General features: G+C 38.1%; 1 protein-coding gene across 1 annotated transcript; it reads left to right on the top strand.

Moving 5' to 3' along the window:
* Positions 1-1,979: 1,979 nt before the first annotated feature.
* On the top strand, positions 1,980-9,422 carry LOC116105127 (increased DNA methylation 1-like). The gene is made up of 4 exons (XM_031391547.1): positions 1,980-2,163; positions 6,637-7,064; positions 7,182-7,530; positions 9,376-9,422. The coding sequence occupies exons 1-4, from the start codon at positions 1,980-1,982 to the stop codon at positions 9,420-9,422; spliced, it is 1,008 nt and encodes a 335-aa protein (XP_031247407.1).
* Positions 9,423-18,232: the final 8,810 nt, after the last annotated feature.

Genomic DNA, 18,232 nt, shown 5'->3' on the forward strand with positions numbered 1-18,232 from the left:
GAGACGAGTTATTTTTTCCATGTCGCCCCTTTTTCAGACTTTAGAAGCAATGGATGCCTCAACAACAAGCAAACCGAGGGGACGAGCTCGCAAGCATCAAGTGCCCTAGCGGGTCCTGTGCAAGAGACATGTCATGGCCACTCGGGATGATATAGAAAGCAGTGGACCAGTACGTGCTTAGCGTGGATGTCTACCAGTATAGGACTACAGCTCGAATCCCCTAGAGGGAATGACCGCGATTTCTGAAGCGATCTTTAATGTGGCTTTGATACCTTTCACACCTTCATTAGATCGATCCTCAACCATTCGAGGTCGCGCCATTGCATTGACGCCTAATGCGTATATGATAGCTGTTGCTATGTATACGCATGTGGCGAAAATGGTCTTGCGAGTTGACAGCGCTAGAGCTCGCATACGCTTACTATCTAAAGAAGAGCAAAGATAAAGATTCTTTTTATGTTTCAAAACGATCCACGATTGAGGGAGAATTTGGTTACCCTAGTAACGTCGGGCTTATAAACAAATTTTTTCTTTTTAGTATGATGGCGTCTACCAGTTTAGGACCGAGTAGGTTTTCCTTTCTTTCATTTTGCGAACTGTTCCTTTTCCTCTTTTTTGTTTTAACGAACTTTTTCGTCTCATTGTAGGAAATAAGACGACCAGATTGACGGCTCTGACATTTTAATCGAATTGTGGCATTCGGTAATCTACCTGATAGAGTCGCAACACGAAACTGCTCGTGACTACGGTCAACCTAAAGAAGTACAATTTTTTTAATCCGAAAGCATCTCTGGAACCCTAGTCTGTAAGTATCCTCACACTTAGAACCTTTTTCTTCTATCTGTGGTAACCTTTTCGCTAACATGCTTTCATGGCTTGCAGCGACTATGTCACACAGGTTCCAAACCGATGACGAGGACAAGGGGGTTCGTATTTCCCTAGGTCTCCCCGACTGAGCTAACTGAAGCATCCTCGATATCCCCACGGGAGGGATACAAATTGGTGTGCGAACACCCACATAGCAACATGGGAAGCTTCTCGGCCCACGGTTGCTCGCGCCGCTAAGCAGAAAACCATGGGCCAGAAAACTAAGAAAAGAAAGCAGCTGCAAGCTGAAGAATCAGAGCGAGTCAAAGGGCTTAAGGGTGCAGCCTAGAGGATCGCAGCCTTACCAGCTTTCCGCTCGAGGGTACCCCCAAGCGCACGGCATTCGGTGTCCCCGAGAGCTCGCGCACAGGAAAAGGGGGAGCTGTGGTTCCGAAGGAGAGTGAGCAAACAACTGGTCGACGAGATGTCTTCCTCCGGGGGTAGACACACCTATGCTGGATTCCATGGGCAACCCCGGAACACCTGCAGCTGGTAGTGTATACCCTACTAGAGTGTCAACTGGCTGCGACCTTTAGGAGTTCGTGGCTTCCCGACCCCGGACCTATGGCTACAATGCTTCAATGCAAAGCCGGTAAAACAGCTCGTTCTTGTCAAGGACTTCCCAATATCAGCTAATTTCTTACATTTTATGATTTTTTGGAAAATTGAGGTTAACTCTTGTTTCTTTCTCATGCAATCCCTGCTGCCTTACATATGGCCCAACAAAAGATCAATTTGGACTCTATTGGAGGTTCCATGAGCTAGGGAAGAAATGTCAAGCTGAAACGAACTTTGTGCTCTGGACATAAGGCAAAACTAAGCTCAAAGAGAGGCGAGGAGAATAAAGAGCTCCAAAGGACAATGGCCAGACTCCACCAAAGAGTGTGGCGAGAAAGAGCAGGAGATGAAGGAAACTCTAAACGGCCATGAAGGCGAAGGAAGAGGAGCTTGACTATGAAAAAATTCTGAAAACAAAGAGACTCTAAATGGACCTCAAGCTTTCCCAAGGGCGGGCTTCATTAACTAATCATGAAACAGCAAATCTTAAACTCAAGGGAAGGCCGTTGACTGGGTATACATGCCATCATAGCTTGTGACCACGGAATTCGAGGATGGACCTCTCCGACCTCCCGAATGAATATCAGGACATCCTTGCTTCCATGGCTCAAGCTGATGATGCCAGGAGGAAAGGGACAAAGCCTCCTCCGGAGGATGACCAGCCTGAGGCCTATGTCCCTGAGGACCTAGCACTGATTTATGATCGGCAACCAACTGGGGGATACAAAGGTCGCACCCGTAAAGCCTGGAGGTGGAGACCAGTGATCGCTTCTTCTGCTCTACACACTTTTCTTTTGACTCTTTCTTTATTACTTATCTCTTTTTTGGCTGCCCTTTATATTTATTCATTTATATATATATATTATATATATATATATATATATATATATATATATATATATATTAAAGAAGTATTTTTAGCCATTCGTGATACACTTAATAATTCGAGCACTTCACAAGACTAATGTTCATATCCGAACAAAACTTGTAAAACATTGTAACAAACAAGATCATACAAGACTATGTTCAGACAAGAAGAACGATCTTATTCATAAAGGTTACAAGGAAAACTTTACAAGTAAAAGAAATGGAAAATTAGAGCGAGTTCAGAATTACTAGTAATAGGGGCGAAGATGCTCACACTCCAAGCTCATGATACTTCGGAACCATTAACCTCTTGAGGTGATACGTTCCAGGTCATATTACTTTGGCGATGTAGTATGACCTTCCCAGTTAGGTCCCAGTACCCCCGCGCTCTCGTTCCTTGTACCGAGAGGACTCTTTCAAAACTAGGTCACCGACCTGACCTTAGAGTCGAAGAACCTTTTCGCACCTATTGGTAAGATGGTATCCTTAACCAAGCATTGTCCTAGTGTTCTTCAACTAGGTTCAAACTTGCATGTAGAAGTGCTTCATTGTCTGTTTCATTGAATAGGTCTCTTTGGAGCGAACCAGTCCCTACTTCCACTAGGATCATAGCCTCATAACCATATGCTAGCGAGAAGGGCGTTTTTGAAATAGAGGTTCTCGGAGTTGTTCTATATGCCCAAAGAACTTCTAGGAGTCATCGACCCAATTACCTTTAGCACGCCAGATTGCTTTCAGAGTGTGCTTGATGGTTTTTGTTGAATCTTTAACCTAACCATAGCTTACGGTCTTGCAACTGAGGCGAACTTTTTATAATCCCAGCTCATCGCAAAACTGCTTGAATTCCTCATTGTCGAACTGCTTCCCATATTAAGATGAGTGTATGAGAATCCCTAGTCAAACTATATTCTTAAGACAAGTCTTTGAGCTTCTTGGTAGTGATCGCGACCAATGGTTCAGCCTCGCCCATTTGGTGAAGTAATCTACCGCGACCACAGCATATTTGACGCCCTCATTTTCGACTGGCATGGGCCCAATAAGATCAATTCCCCACATGGAATGGCCAAGGGCTAGTCATTGTCGTCAACTGGTGGGAATGAGCTCGCAGGATGTTCGCAAACCATTGACACTTGTCACACTTTTTCACAAAAGTGAAAGTGTCTTCCTGAAGTAAAGGCCAATAGTACCCTTGGCGGACAATTTTATTAGCGAGGGATCGTGCGGGTTGTGATTACCACAATCCTTATGATCTCCCTCATAATATAGTTAGCTTCTTCGTCGGTTACACATCAGAGGCGAGGGACGCAAAAACCCTTGCTTGTATAACTAATCTCTGATGAGCGTGTAGTGCAGCTCTGGTGCGTAGGATTTTTTCCTCAGCCTTGTCACTGGGCAGAGTCCATCTTGAGATCTAAATGATTGGAGTAATCTAGAAAATTGACTTGTTGTAGCTACGGTTTGCTCGGGTGAGCTAATATTAGGAATCTCTATGTACTAAATGGAATACTTTTCGGCACATCTGAGTCTAGCGACGAGGCTTTCTTGCCAAGGCATCTACGACAGAGTTCTGTCTCTCAGAATTTGCTTGATCATGAAGTGCTTGAAAGCTAGAGTGCGGCTTTACTTTCTTCATAGCTGATCATGCTCTCTTCCTTGGCTTGATATTCTCCCAAGATTTGATTAACAACCAGCTGGGAATTGCTATGAATATTGATCACGTTTGATCCCATTTCTCTCGCTAATCGGAGACCAGCTAGTAGCGCTTCATATTCGGCCTCATTGTTCGTAACTTAACCCAAATCGAAGAATTCCATGGATGTGAGTCCCCTCAGGACTAAAGAGAAGACCTGCCCCGGCTCTTTTCCTGTTCGAGAACCATCAACATAAGACCCCAAGTCGATAAGTTTTGAATGGTTTCCTGATGATTTCGCGGCCTTGCTGCTCGGATTCCTGATTAATTGGTCGAGAATTTCGAAATGAATCGGCAACGATCTGCCTTTTGATGGTTACCTTTGGTCTGCAGTGTAGATCGAACTAACTCAGTTTCATTGCCCATTTGAGTAACTTACCCAAAGCTTTCGACTTCTAAAAAACTTGCCTGAGCAAGTGGTTGGTCAGAACATGGATTTGGTGGGCATGGAAATAGTCGTAGCTTGTTGGAGGCAATCAGTAGGGCATAACTAATCGCTCCATTTCTGGACACCGTCATCTTGTCATCCAACAGTCGCTTGCTCGCGTAATACACTGTCATGAACTTTGCTCTCTCCCGAATGGAGCTATGCTGACCGCATGCTGAGAACGGACATGTACAGGAGTAGAATTTCCTTGGGAAAAGGCTTGGACAGGAAAGGTGCTTTCCGAGGTTTCTTTTATACTCTGAAAGTCTGCTCCACTCCGTATCCACTCGAACTTCTTGTTGTCCCTAAGTATATTAAAAATGGCAAGCAACAATCTGTTACTCTCAATATGAAGCGACTGAGACCACTATTCTCCTATTTAGGCTCTGAACCTGTTTTTCGGTTGTCGCTTTTCATATCAAGGAGAGTCTGGATCTTCTTGGGATTGATTTCGATTCCCCTCTAGATAACCATATACCCTAGGAACTTCCCGAGGATACCCGAATGAGCATTTAAAGGATTAGCTTCATCTTGTACCTTAGGAGTACGTCGACATCTTAGCAAGATATGCTATGTGATCTGAGCGACATGCAACTTGACCAGCATGTCATCAACATAAACTTCCATCGACTTTTCGATTTGCTCGGAAAACATACAGTTAACTAGCCGTTGGTAAGTTCCTCACGTTTTTAGGTCGAAAGACATGACCGTAATAATACAGTCCCTAATCTGTAACGAATGAGGTATGCTCTTCTCAGTACGTACATCAGGATTTGATTTATCTCGAGTAGGCGTCCATAAAGCTCAACTCTTGCCCGGAGGTGGCATCAATTAGTTGGTCGATCCTTGGCAGGGAAAATGTCTTTCGGATAAGCTTTATGAGGTTGGTGAAGTCGACACAGGTTCGCCACTTGCCATTGGGCTTCTTTACCAAGACGGATTCGTAACCCAGTCGGGTAAGCACTCTCGGATGGACCTGTTTAAAAGGAGCTTATCTACTTCAGTTTTGCAAGGCAGCATAACGCTTAAGGTCCATGGCTCTTCCTTTCTGGCGAACCGGCTTGACTTATTGTCAAGTTGATGCAAGACATATAACATTCGGGTTGATCCCGATCTGTTAGCATGGATCCATGTAAAAACTCGATATTCTCTCTGAGGAAGCTTGTTAGGTTTTTGGTGAGTTGGTTGAGATTACTCCCGATTCTCACACTGGGGTCGGCTCATTTTGATCGACTAACACCTCAGATAATCCTCAACTAGGCCCACTATGAGGGCACTCTTGGATGCGAAGATCCATGTTGTCCTCTACTAGGCCGTTGTGGCTTATTCTGCATCACCAGGGTTTGCTCGGAAATGCCTATTGGCCTTCCTTTTCTTTGCACGCCACTTGCACTGCTCTTAGTAGGAGTCGCGAGATTCACGTTGAGATCCTTTTACTTCCCCCGATCCCCGTCGGGGTAGGGAACTTCATTTTCAGATAGTAGATGAAGGTGACTGCTTTGAAATTTTATAGTAACGTCGTCCTAGAATGCCATTAAGGTGGACATAGTCCACCACCGAAAACTCTGTCATTTTGGTCATTTCGTTGGTTTCACCCAACTGACTGTGAGTGAGATCGTTCCCCTAGGATCGTGTGTGTGTGTGTGTGTATGTGAGTGTATGCTATTTAGGACTAAAGATAAGTCAATCCCATAAATGTGAGAGGAGCCCTCTATTTATAGTAGGGGGATTCAAGGTAATAATCATGAGCCTCCAGTTCGGCAGGTGGGGTACAATTCCTAACCCGCTTCCCATTGGTTGTTTGTATGAGAGATATCCTTAAATTGCGTAGGGTTTGGGCAGGTGGACGATTCCTAGCCAGTCGCAAGCCTGACATTCACCTGCTGCACTGACAAGAACCATACCTCTTCCATCATTGCACGACGTGGCAACGTCTAGATGGCACAAAGCCTCCTTGAATTCTGATTGGCTCTTGCTGACGAGAGTCTGTGTCAGCCCTGACTTTTTTGGCATAACAAAAAGAAAAAGAAGCCAGCCCGCGTGCAGGTGATTCTTGGGACTTCAAGGTTTAATCTTATAGTTGTATTGTCTAAGTTGATTGAAAAGAAAGTGGTAACACCTGGGGAATTCGTGTGTTATAGTGGGAATTTGGGTGAAGGGTGGATATGTAGTACAGGGATCAAGTGTAAATGTTACAATAAGGTGTTTACAATCAATGATTTTTAAGCCCATGTGGGTAGCAAAAAACAAAGGCCTGTTGCTAATTTTTTTCTTAAAGATGGGAGGTCTTTGTTGGATTGTCAAAAGGAACTATTGAGCAATAATAAATTGGCAAGTGGTAAAGAGAAGTTGTGTGATGAAATGGAAGATAATAGTCATCAAGATGTGAGTTATGAAGTATGTTATGTTTGCCACTATGGAGGTGAATTAATCATATGTGATTCATGTCCTTCCACTTATCACAAGGATTGCCTTGGCTTAGAGGAGATTCCAACCGGAGATTGGTTTTGCCCTTCATGTTGTTGTGTGATCTGTGGTGAGGGAAAATCTAAGAAAACAATGGAGAATTTTGTGGATGGTGGTATTGTTCACACTTGTGATCAATGTGAGCATAAATTTCACATAGGTTGTCTAAGGAGGAGAGGGGAAGTTAAGGTGAAAAATTTTGCTCATGATAATTGGTTTTGCAGTGATAGATGTGAACCTATTTCTACTTGCCTCCATAAGCTTACAGGAATGCCTATATCACTAGGTGTAAATGATTTAACCTAGAAATTATTGAAGAATGGTAAGGTCTTAAAGGAGAATCAGAGGAAGTTGAATGAGGCAATTGATGTTATACATGAGTGTTTTGAGCCAGCTCAGGACCCTCTAACAGGAAAAGATCTTGTTGAAGATCTTATCTTAAATAAGAAATCAGAGATGAGGCACAAGAACTTTCAAGGATTCTACACAGCTGTTCTAGAGAGGAAAGGAGAAATTGTTTTTGTGGCAACTATTAGAGCGTTTGAAGAGGTTGTTGAGATACCATTAGTTGCTACCAGATTCAAATATCGCAAACAAGGAATGTGCCATCATCTGATGGGTGAGCTTGAAAGGCAGCTTGTTGAAATATGGACAGGTGTCCATGACTTTTGTTTTATTTTTATTTTTTAATTTAAACTATGGACGGGTGTCCATTTTAGGTGGACCCTCGTCCATTTAATATGGACATCTGTCCATTGAATATGGACTGGAGTCCATTATTTTTGTTTTTAAATTTTTTTAATTTAAATTATGGACGGGCGTCCATTATATGTGGATGCTCGTCCATAGTAAATGGACTGGAGTCCATTTAAAATGAACAGTCGTCTAATAATATGGACGGTCGTCCATATTTGATGGACGATTGTTCATTCGCAAAATATTTGTTAATGTATTGCGTGGCTCGTCTGACTCAGTTGACACGTCGTTCGGTGTAAAATTTTGGTGTAAAACGTCGGTGTCTGTAATATTATTGTTTTTTGGTACATTTTCAAGTCTATTAATGTTTGCTAAAACAAGCATAATTTAATATGTGATTTTTTTTTTTTTTCTTTTATGATCATAGTAGCCACCCTTGTTAGGGGCCATGAGAACTTGAAACTTGGGAGACCATGCTAGATCCTCCTCTTGCTCTTTTACCATCAGACCACTTAGTGGTAGTTAAGATGTGATTTATCACCCAACATCAACTACTCTATTTCTGGAATACGTGGTGTACATATATGTATAAAGTAATGAGAGAAAATATGTAAGGTGAGTGCAAATTGGTTCAAACTTCCTTATCAAAAAANAAGAAAATATAAAGTCAACAATTTATTGTGAAATTCAAATTAAGATTTAAAAAGTAATACATAAACTAAAGTCTATCTCCACTACAACTAATAAAATTAATCCATTTGTGAAGGGGACAAATCTCAAATCTCATTATTTGATTAAGTTTAACATCATATTTAATTGATCAATTAATTAATTACAAGGATAATTGAATTTATGTAATTTGTAAGTCGTTAAGTAATTGTATATATTCTTATATTGGTTTGTAAATTATAATAATCTAATTAAATTTATTTTTGGGCCATGTCCCATGTATTATTATTTTATGAAATTCACAAAGTAATAATACATATATTTAATTATTAGACTCTCTCGTTTAAATTATTTTTCTATAAATTTAATATTAACATTAGAAAATATTATAAAAGTAAATATCATAAATTTAGATACATTATTTAAAATCATGATTTAAATTCTAACTTTATATACAATCTCATAAAGGGAACAAATAAAAAAAAAAAAAAAAACACAAAATTCTAAAAAAAGCGGGGCGAGCGGGGCTCCATGGGGCCGGGGCGAGGATTGCATTATCACCTTCCCCGGCTAGTCCCCGGATGCGGGGATTTCACTGAAGACCATCCCCGGCCCATTCGGGCGGGTCGGGATAGATCCCTACAGGGCCGGGGCAAACGCCCATCTCTAATGATTTGTTCTTGATTACTGGCGCTTTTTTTTTTTTTTAAAATGTTTGGTGGTCAAGTGCATAGAAAGTGTTTGGTATCTTAGTAGACATTGAAGTGCAAATGTTGATAATAAAACAAAATCTTAACGTGCTTATTGGGGTTAATGGTTTTTGAATTATGACTTGTAACTTGATGTGTTTCAAACAAGGATAGTTGAAATATGTGGATAAATAGATAAGTGTAAGGGTGCTATGAGTGTTATGATTTTGGACTTTGGGTGAAAGCATTTTGGATGGTTAAATGGAATTAGCGGGAAGAGGGTTTTATCAAGTTGAAAAGAGAGAAACTGGATAGAGAAAATAGGAATTTAAAGTTATCATAGCATACGCTTAATTTATGTCACTACATTCTTTAACTGCAGTGGTAATAATATTTCATATGTTTTATTATTTTCATTTATTAATATTTATAGTTGTTAATTGCAGATGATGATCTTCTTCGTGTACCATTAACTAATCCGGGGAGTGCGTAATCAAGAGACTCTACTAACACCAACATTGTGGGATGAAGATGATTTATGTTATATTAAGTTTTTTTACTTTGTAATTTTATGTTATGTTTAGTTTAACATTGCCAAATTAAATTTATGTTATGTATTTAAGTTTATTAATGAGTATTGACTATTGAGTAATGTGTAATTGAATTCTTTATGTTTTTATTTCATATTCTAGATTAAGTATATGCAAATAAATAATTTAATGTATTTTTCATACAAAAAATACAACAATAATACCAAAATAAAAGAGAAACATAGTATGAAATTATATATAAAATAATAAATATTTGAATTTAGGGACTTAAATGAAACATTGAAGAACTTTAAGGATTAATTTGAAAACTGGTTAACCAGTAACTGAACCGAATATTCGGTTCGGTTTACAATCGATTTTTAATCGAAATTGGTTTGGTTTTTTATTTCAATTTTCTTCAAACCGAAAAACCGGTTTGGTTTTGATAATCTTGTTCAATTAACCGGATTATCTCATCCCTACGCTTGTGGCCGTCGATATTTATAAGTGATGTCAAAATATCAATCTTCCGTAATGGTTGAAAACAGTTGGGTCAAAATAAAATCTGTGAATGCTGATTCTGACACAAATTGATGAGTAATTCCACCAATAAACTTCCTTATTTTCTTCTCCTCGTTATCTCCTTATGTAGGCCACCATACATAATGGACCGCCCTTCACATATCTACATGTATAAATGCACTTTGTTTTCATCAATAATCTTGATTTTTATACCAATACGTATATAAATGGATAGGGAGAACGACATTTTCCCACCTGTTAAGTTTTAAAATGATACTTTTCCACCCTTCGTTAGATTTTGTTAATATTAACTAAAAAGACGAAAAAGCCATTAAATAGTTTATTTCTTATTAGTTTATTATAAATTAAAATTTAGTTAAATCAAAGTCTTTATTCGATTATTTATTAGTTTAAGTGTAAATTTTTTTTTTCTCTTGTTTATTTAATTAATTAGGAATGTTGATTTTTTATGTTAATTAGTAAAAATAAAAAAACATTATATTATGAAAAACATTATAAATAATACACTTTGTTTTCATAACTTTACTCTTGACTTTTTAGACAGGGTAATTATTATTATTATTTTTTGACTTTTTAATATTTCACTATTTGGCTAATTAAAAAATAATAATAAATTTATAAAGTCAAATATTTAAGGGTATTTTCGTCTTTTCAGTAAAATATTAACGAAAAACAAAACAGAACCTAATGAATGGTGGAACAGTATCATTTGGCCGAACCTTGGGTGGGAAAATGTTGCTCTCCCAAATAGATAAGAATTTAGCAATTGGCCTCCCTCCATAATTGCCAGGTTGCGACGCTTGGGCAACATCAAAAGCCAATAAAGCAAAGCAGAACCATACCCACCATGATTAATAAGCTTAAAGAATTGGTTTTTGTTTCACTCGTGATAACGCAAACGCTTTTGAGTGAATTGGTTTACCGCATAGAAGAAGACTTTGGCAATAATTAAAGAAAGACAATGACTTGGAAAACTACGGCCTTTAACTACATGTCGTTTTGGCGGACCACCAATAATTAATGACTCCAAATATCTTCTAATTTCGTTATACAAAATCGTTTTAGCTACGTCAATGCAAAGTTATTAAGGTGGGTGGGAGTGTTGAAATTAGTGGCTCCTAGATGGGGGGCTCTTTTAACTTATGGACTTTGTTCGCTTTCATAGTCACCCTCTAATTAAGTTAACGACTTTTTTCCACCCAAATAACGATTTAATGATATTTTCTCATCACGGACTTTTAAAATATCATTTTATTATCTAAATTTATATTCCGACAGTGAATAGAGAACAAAATTGTTCTAGGTTATTGAGACTTTTGAAGAGGAAAGACTATTGAGTCTTTTGGTGGTGAAAAGTTGGATTTTTGTGGTTAAGATTGATCGAATTTGACTTAAGAGGGACAGCTACGCAAACCATAATCGCTCGATTGCTGGCGATTGGTGGGGTCAGTAGGAGTAGAGTTTGAAGGGTTTTGATAAGTGAAGATCGTGGTGTAAGGTCGCAAAGATACCAGAATCGAAAACGGAATATAAATTTGAGTAATAAAATAGTATTTTAAGAGTCTGTAGATAGAAAAATATCATTAAACTATTATTTGGGTGAAAAAAAAGTCGTTTACTCCCCTCTAATTAAATCAACTTCTTCTTTTCAATTCATTTTCATAGCGTCTTTGGTCCCCTTTCTTGTTTTTCTTTGTTCCAAAGATTTCTAGCTCTATACTTATTATGGATGTGTTTGTGTTGCTGGAGTGCTGACCATTTTCGATAAGCTTAAATAATTTGTATGTAATATCTATAAATACACTAAAATTTAATATATAGTTTTTTTATGTTTAAAGTAAAAACGGAAAGTATTTATTAAAAGAAGCAAAAACATTATAGTGGGGTGTTGATGTTGATGGATTTGCTTTACTTTAATTTGCTTTTGCCTATTGCTGTTGCCGTTGCTACTCCGTCAACTTTTGTTTTCTGTTTACGCAACACGTTTACCTTAATCAACTCCTTGTTTTAATTCCTCCCTAAGATTTTACAAGGCAATCACTTTAAATTTTTATCAGCTTATTATTTCCATTGACTTTTCTTCATCAAATCTTTCATAATCATATCATGTTTTTTATGATGATTTCTGTTCCGGTTGCATGTGCGTTAACTGATTAAAGGTAAATCCGATACTACATTTTAAATTATCAAAACGTTTTTCTTATTCTTTCCTTGAAATAAACATTTTAATTTCTTGTCAAAGTTATACATCCAGTAATTTTCAAATTATATCAAACATTTTACTCCATTATTATTTAATTAATAAATATTACCACTTCGGTAATTTGGTCAGTCGATATGTGGCCTTGGATCCCTTGTGCAGCTTTTCAGGCTCGTAGTCGTGGGTCAGCAACTTGAAAGCTGCTTTCACTTTCAGCAAATGAAAAATAAAATAAAGCAAAAAAAGCAATAACAGAGGNCTTACGGCTTACACTCATCCATTTATCCACATTATCAACATTTGTACTTCAATATCTACTAAGATACCAAACAAACACAAAATATGCACTCCATCACCAAACATTAAAAAACAAAAAACCAAACAAACGCTTTCTATGCACTCCATCCAAATACACTTAACACTCAAGTACTCCACAAACAAAACCAAAAATAAATAAAGAAATCACCAACAATTGATTCTAATAAACCCAAAAACTACCTTAAAGCAACTAGAAACAAAGAAACGCAAAATCTCACCATCAAAAAATAAGATTTAAAGATAAAAACTAAAAATAGCAACTAATGTATAATTCAATTACACATTACTCAATAGTCAAAACTCATTAATAAGATTATAGTTAGCAACTCTCCAAAACTTTAAAACAAAACATATGTTGTGATAACTTTAATGATAATATACCTCAGATATTGGAAATTTGGAATACCTTTCAATCATCAAGATGAGTTATACTACTTTCCACTCCCGAAGAGAAAACCTCTACACAAAGTTGGACAAACAAGTTAGCTAGAATTATAAATAATGAAGAAAATATATAATTATAATTTAAAGTTAACAAACAATGTCACCTGACTCAAGTTGAGATAATTCCTCCAAGCTTTCCTCAATGGTCAATGGACCATGCGTATTCCTAATCCAATCCTATGTACAGATAAGAGTCTCTACCATCTTAGTAGTAAGGGAGCTACGAAACGGATCTAATACACGACCCCTTGTACTAAAAGCTGATTTAGATGCAACCGTTGAAACAGGCATAGCCAACACATCTTGTGCTATCATAAAGAGTACAACATATTTTGTTGAATTCATCTTCCACCAATTCAAGATATCAAAAGTGTTGTCGTCATCATCCTCACAATCATTCACTAAATACTTATCCAACTCCGTTCTATGCTAAACAGCTTTCTTTTCTTTGCAGCCTTTTTCTCCTTATACATAACCCTTATGAAGTCCTTATTAGCAACATGTACATTATGCACATCAACGTTAATTGAAACTTGAGATTTCTCTCTTGACTGCTCATTATCATCCACCATAAGCAAACTATATTGCTCAAATAAAGACAACAAAGCTTCCTTCACTCTTTTCATCAACTTGTCAGCTACAACAACATCATAGGCCTCATTAACAATCCAGTCAACAACATCATAATGTTGATATTGTCAATATTTGACCAATACTTATCAAATTTTCCTTTCATCCGTGTAGCCATATTCCGTAAGCCAAGATCAGGACTTTTACACCATGCTGAAATCTTCAACCCAACGCTGAAAATCTCTTGCATATATGCATTACCAGTAATATAAAGAGACCTAGAGACACGTAGAGTAGCATCGTAAAATACTTGCAAGAAAGGTAACAAATAGTGAGCATACTCCCAATCAGTACTCCTAGGCAAACCTCGTGACCTATCACCACTAGTAAGTTCATCTGCATACTTACTATCTTCCAATGCCAACAACTCTGAAGCTTTCTGAAATTTTAATGCCGCTGCCAACATCAAGTATGTAGAGTTATTTGTATGAATTTCGGGGACGAAATTCTTTTAAGGGGGGAAGAATTGTAACGCCCCACTTGAGGTACGTAGCTAATGTTTCTTCTTTTGCTCTTATTTGAGTCGATTTATTAGTATTATTGTTTAGTTGGCCTTTGATTAAGTGGTATGTTGAATACTTGCCTTGAAATTGGTTGAAAATAGAAGAAGTTTAGTGTTATAGGCTTCGCCGGGGTGAAGAAGAATCTTCACCGCGACGAAGAGGTGTTGAAGCCGAGGAAGCTGCTGGACAGTTATGCCGCGGCGACAGAAGCTTTTTCGCCGCGGTGATGGGCCGACCAAAATGTTTGTTAAGTTTTAGATATTTTCTTCCCTAAGGGCAATTTGACCATTCTACCCCTAATTAGTAGGAAAAGTGGGGAGTAAAATGTAAGGAATTTGCTTGGAGAATATGCTATTATGGGGATGTGTTTGTAATGAATCAAAGGATATAGATGGAATTCCCAAGGAAGAGTAAGGGCAAAATGGGAATGCTTGTGCATAAATTGTATTAAAAGGAATTAAGTCATTGCAAACCCTTCATTCTTCTTCTCCACCGCCACTCTCCTTTTTACTTTCTCTCAACTTCTCTTCCAATTGTTCAAGGAATTTTAGAGGGCTTTTGGAGTGATTTGGGGTAGAAGATCAATCTAAGACATCCTAAGGTAAGGATTCTTGCTTTGGATGTGAAGTTTTGTGAGATTTTATGTATATTTGAATATTGAGGTCTTTTGGTTGAATTGTGTAATTGTTTAAAAGGTAGAGAAAAATCAAGCAAACCAAGAGAAAGGAAGAGCTAGTGAGATCTCTCCATCACAAGGTAAGTAAACCCCAACCCAAGTAGAGATTTGAGAACTTTCTTGAATAGAGAGTTAATAGCAATTATGTATGTATGTATATACATGTGATATGCTATGTTATTAAGATTTAAATGGAGATAATTATTGCTTTGTGGTTGTTCATACACTTCAATTATGAGAAGTGAGATGTGGGTTGAGAATGTAGTTTGAGATGGAATTGAAGGATATTGAGAAATCCTTTTTGGCAGTGTTATTCTATGGCAGGATTTATGGCTATGTGAGGGAGTTTTCTCCCATTTTGGATGGTTAGAGAAAGACATAGAATTATTGTTATAATAGAGTCTTGTTATGCACTTGAGTTGTTTGATGAAATGCCTAATAGAGGTTTGAGTATGAGTAGTGAACCTTAATTCTTGCAACATTGCATGTTGGCATTTCATAAGTGCATTAGTGGAGATGAACCATCCATATGCATTGTTTATGCATTGCGAAGTGACTTAAGAAGAGTAGAAAACTTTGTGTATGCACTTGCTTTATGAGTAGAGAACTTTGTGAATGCAACTACTCTACGGGTAGAGAGAATGAGAAGTGTTAGAGTAGAGAAAGTCATTAGAAACAGGTTAATGCTTTGTGATCATCACCCGATATTTAGTAGAAACGGGTTGATGCTTTGTGATCGTCACCCCATATTTAGTCGAAACGGGTTGATGCTTTGTGATCGTCAACGATAGTTATTAGAAACGGGTTGATGCTTTGTGATCGTCACCCGATAGTTATTAGAAATGGGTTGATGATTTGTGATCGTCACCCGATAGTTATTAGAAACGGGTTAATGCTTTGTGATCGTCACCCAAAAGTCATGAGAAACGGGTAAGTGCTTTGTGGTCTCCACCTGATAGTTATGAAAACCGGGTAGATGCTTTGTGATCCCCACTCGGTAGTCACTAAGAGCGGGTTGGTGCTGTGTGAACTCCACCCGATAGTCATGAAGAGCGAGATGGTGTTGTGTAAATGCCGTCCGGCCGTACCTCCGGTAAGATGAGGCCATAATGTTAGTAGAAAACAATAGAAAGAAAGTGTGAGGAAGGAATTAAGAAAAATAGTTACGGGGATAGACAGATAGAGAGTTTACTTATTGAGCATTATTTTGTGCTCACCCCGTCATTTTCCTTTGTGGATACAGGATCTAGGTGATGATTCAGTCAGAGCGGCGTCAGCAAGCGAGGAGCAATAGCTACACTGTTTCCTCTGTTTTGTCTTTTAAATGGCATTTTGTAAAATAATACTCTTTGTGTATAAAAGACTTATTACATATAATAGAAAGAAAAGTTTTGGGCCCATTTTCTATTATTATTATGCAAGCATTTTACTATTATACAGTAGTTGTTACATGCCAAAAGTAATATCTACACCGATCATAAGAGTTTAAAGTATTTCTTCACTCAGAAGGAGTTGAACATGAGACAGAGAAGGTGGTTAGAGCTAGTTAAGGATTATGAGTGTGAGATCGAGTATCAACTAGGGAAGGCCAATGTAGTAGCCGATGCCTTGAGTAGAAAAACTTATTTGCCTTGGCTCACTAAGCAGAAAGAGTTGATAGAAGAATTATGTAAAGAACAGATTGAAGTGGTTCCAGGAAGGATTGCCAGGTTAGAGGTTTAGTCTACTTTACTGGAGGAAGTTAGAGATAAGCAAGTGGCCGATGAGTGGTGTCAAAAAATAGTTCAGCAAGTGCATGAAGGCAAGACAACAGAGTTTCAAGTAATAGATGATGTCCTCTATTTTAGGAATCGGTTGTGTATCCCTCAGAATGATGAGTTGAGGAAGAGACTACTTACAAAGGCTCATGACACACCATACACTATTCATCCTGGAGCAACCAAAATGTATCAAGATGTAAAGAAAGGCTATTGGTGGCCAAGTATGAAAAGAAATATTGCAAAATTTGTAGCTAAATGTCTTGTTTGTCAGCAGGTGAAAGCAGAACACCAACGGCCATCAGGGTTGCTTCAGCCACTTAGTATTCCAGAGTGGAAATGGGAGAGCATTTCGATGGATTTTATCATAGGTCTTCCTAGAGTACAGAAAGGGTATAATGCTATATGGGTGATTGTGGATAGGTTAACCAAGTCAGCCCATTTCCTTCCAGTAAAGGAAAGCACTACTACAGATCAGTTGGCTCAGATTTATATTAAGGAGATAGTCAGGTTGCATGGTGTGCCCAAGACAATAGTGTCAAATAGAGATTCCAGGTTTGTTTCAGCTTTCTGGATGAGTTTACAGAGGAATTTGGGTACCTGTTTAGCATTCAGTACTGCTTATCATCCTCAAACAGATGGCCAAACAGAGAGAACGAACCAGGTGCTTGAGGATATGTTGAGAGCTTGCTGTATGGATTATAAAGTACCCTGGCATGAGATGTTACCCTTAGCAGAGTTTGCCTACAATAATAGTGATCAGTCTACAATTAAAATGGCACCTTACGAGGCTTTGTATGGTAGACGATGTAGGTCTCCACTACATTGGGATGAGATCGGCAAAAAGGACGAGTTGAGTACCGCTCTAGGGCCAAAGGTGTAACGCCCCACTTGAGGTACGTAGTTATTGATTCTTCTTTTGCTCTTATTTGAGTTGGTTTCTTAGTAATATTGTTTGGTTGACCTTTGATTGAGTGTTATGTTGAATACTTGCCTTGAAATTGGTTGAAAATAGAAGAAGTTCGGTGTTCCAAGCTTCACCGGGGCGAAGAAGAATCTTCACCGCGGCCAAGAGGTGTTGAAGCCACGGGAAGCTGCTGGACAGTTTCGCCATGGTGACAGGCCGACCAAAATGTTTGTTAAGTTTTAGATATTTTCTTCCCTAAGGGCAATTTGACCATTCTACCCCTAATTAGCAGGAAAAGTGGGGAGTAAAATGTAAGGAATTTTCATGGANTCAATTGGTGGAATCTTTGGAATGGAACCAATTGTGATGTTTAATCAAGCTAAGGCTATTGACTTTATAATAGTTTTTTTATTTGATTATCCCTTACTTCTTGCTTGTTTGCTTCTATTATTTTGTTGTTATTCAATTTTTTGTTTGAACAAGCAAGAATTAGAGATAATAATTGTGTAAAATCGATCAAAGACATCATATGAAGGAAGAAAGAGACTGTATACATATACTTCAAGTTTCAAACTGCCTCAATCTCTTTGAAAAATAATAAGCTAAAACATGCACTGTTAATGAAATATTTATTATTCAAGGAACTGGATTCTATTGGATTAGTTTATATAATATGAGTAGGGAAATGAGAATATATGTATATCTAGTACAGTAACCATCCCACGAGGTAAACGTTCAAATACTCCATGGAAGTCTGATTGGACCGCTGTGACAGAGATGATATACATATTTTCT

The sequence above is a fragment of the Pistacia vera genome, unplaced genomic scaffold, assembly GCF_008641045.1.
Source record: "Pistacia vera cultivar Batoury unplaced genomic scaffold, PisVer_v2 Contig493, whole genome shotgun sequence".
Lineage (NCBI taxonomy): Eukaryota > Viridiplantae > Streptophyta > Magnoliopsida > Sapindales > Anacardiaceae > Pistacia > Pistacia vera.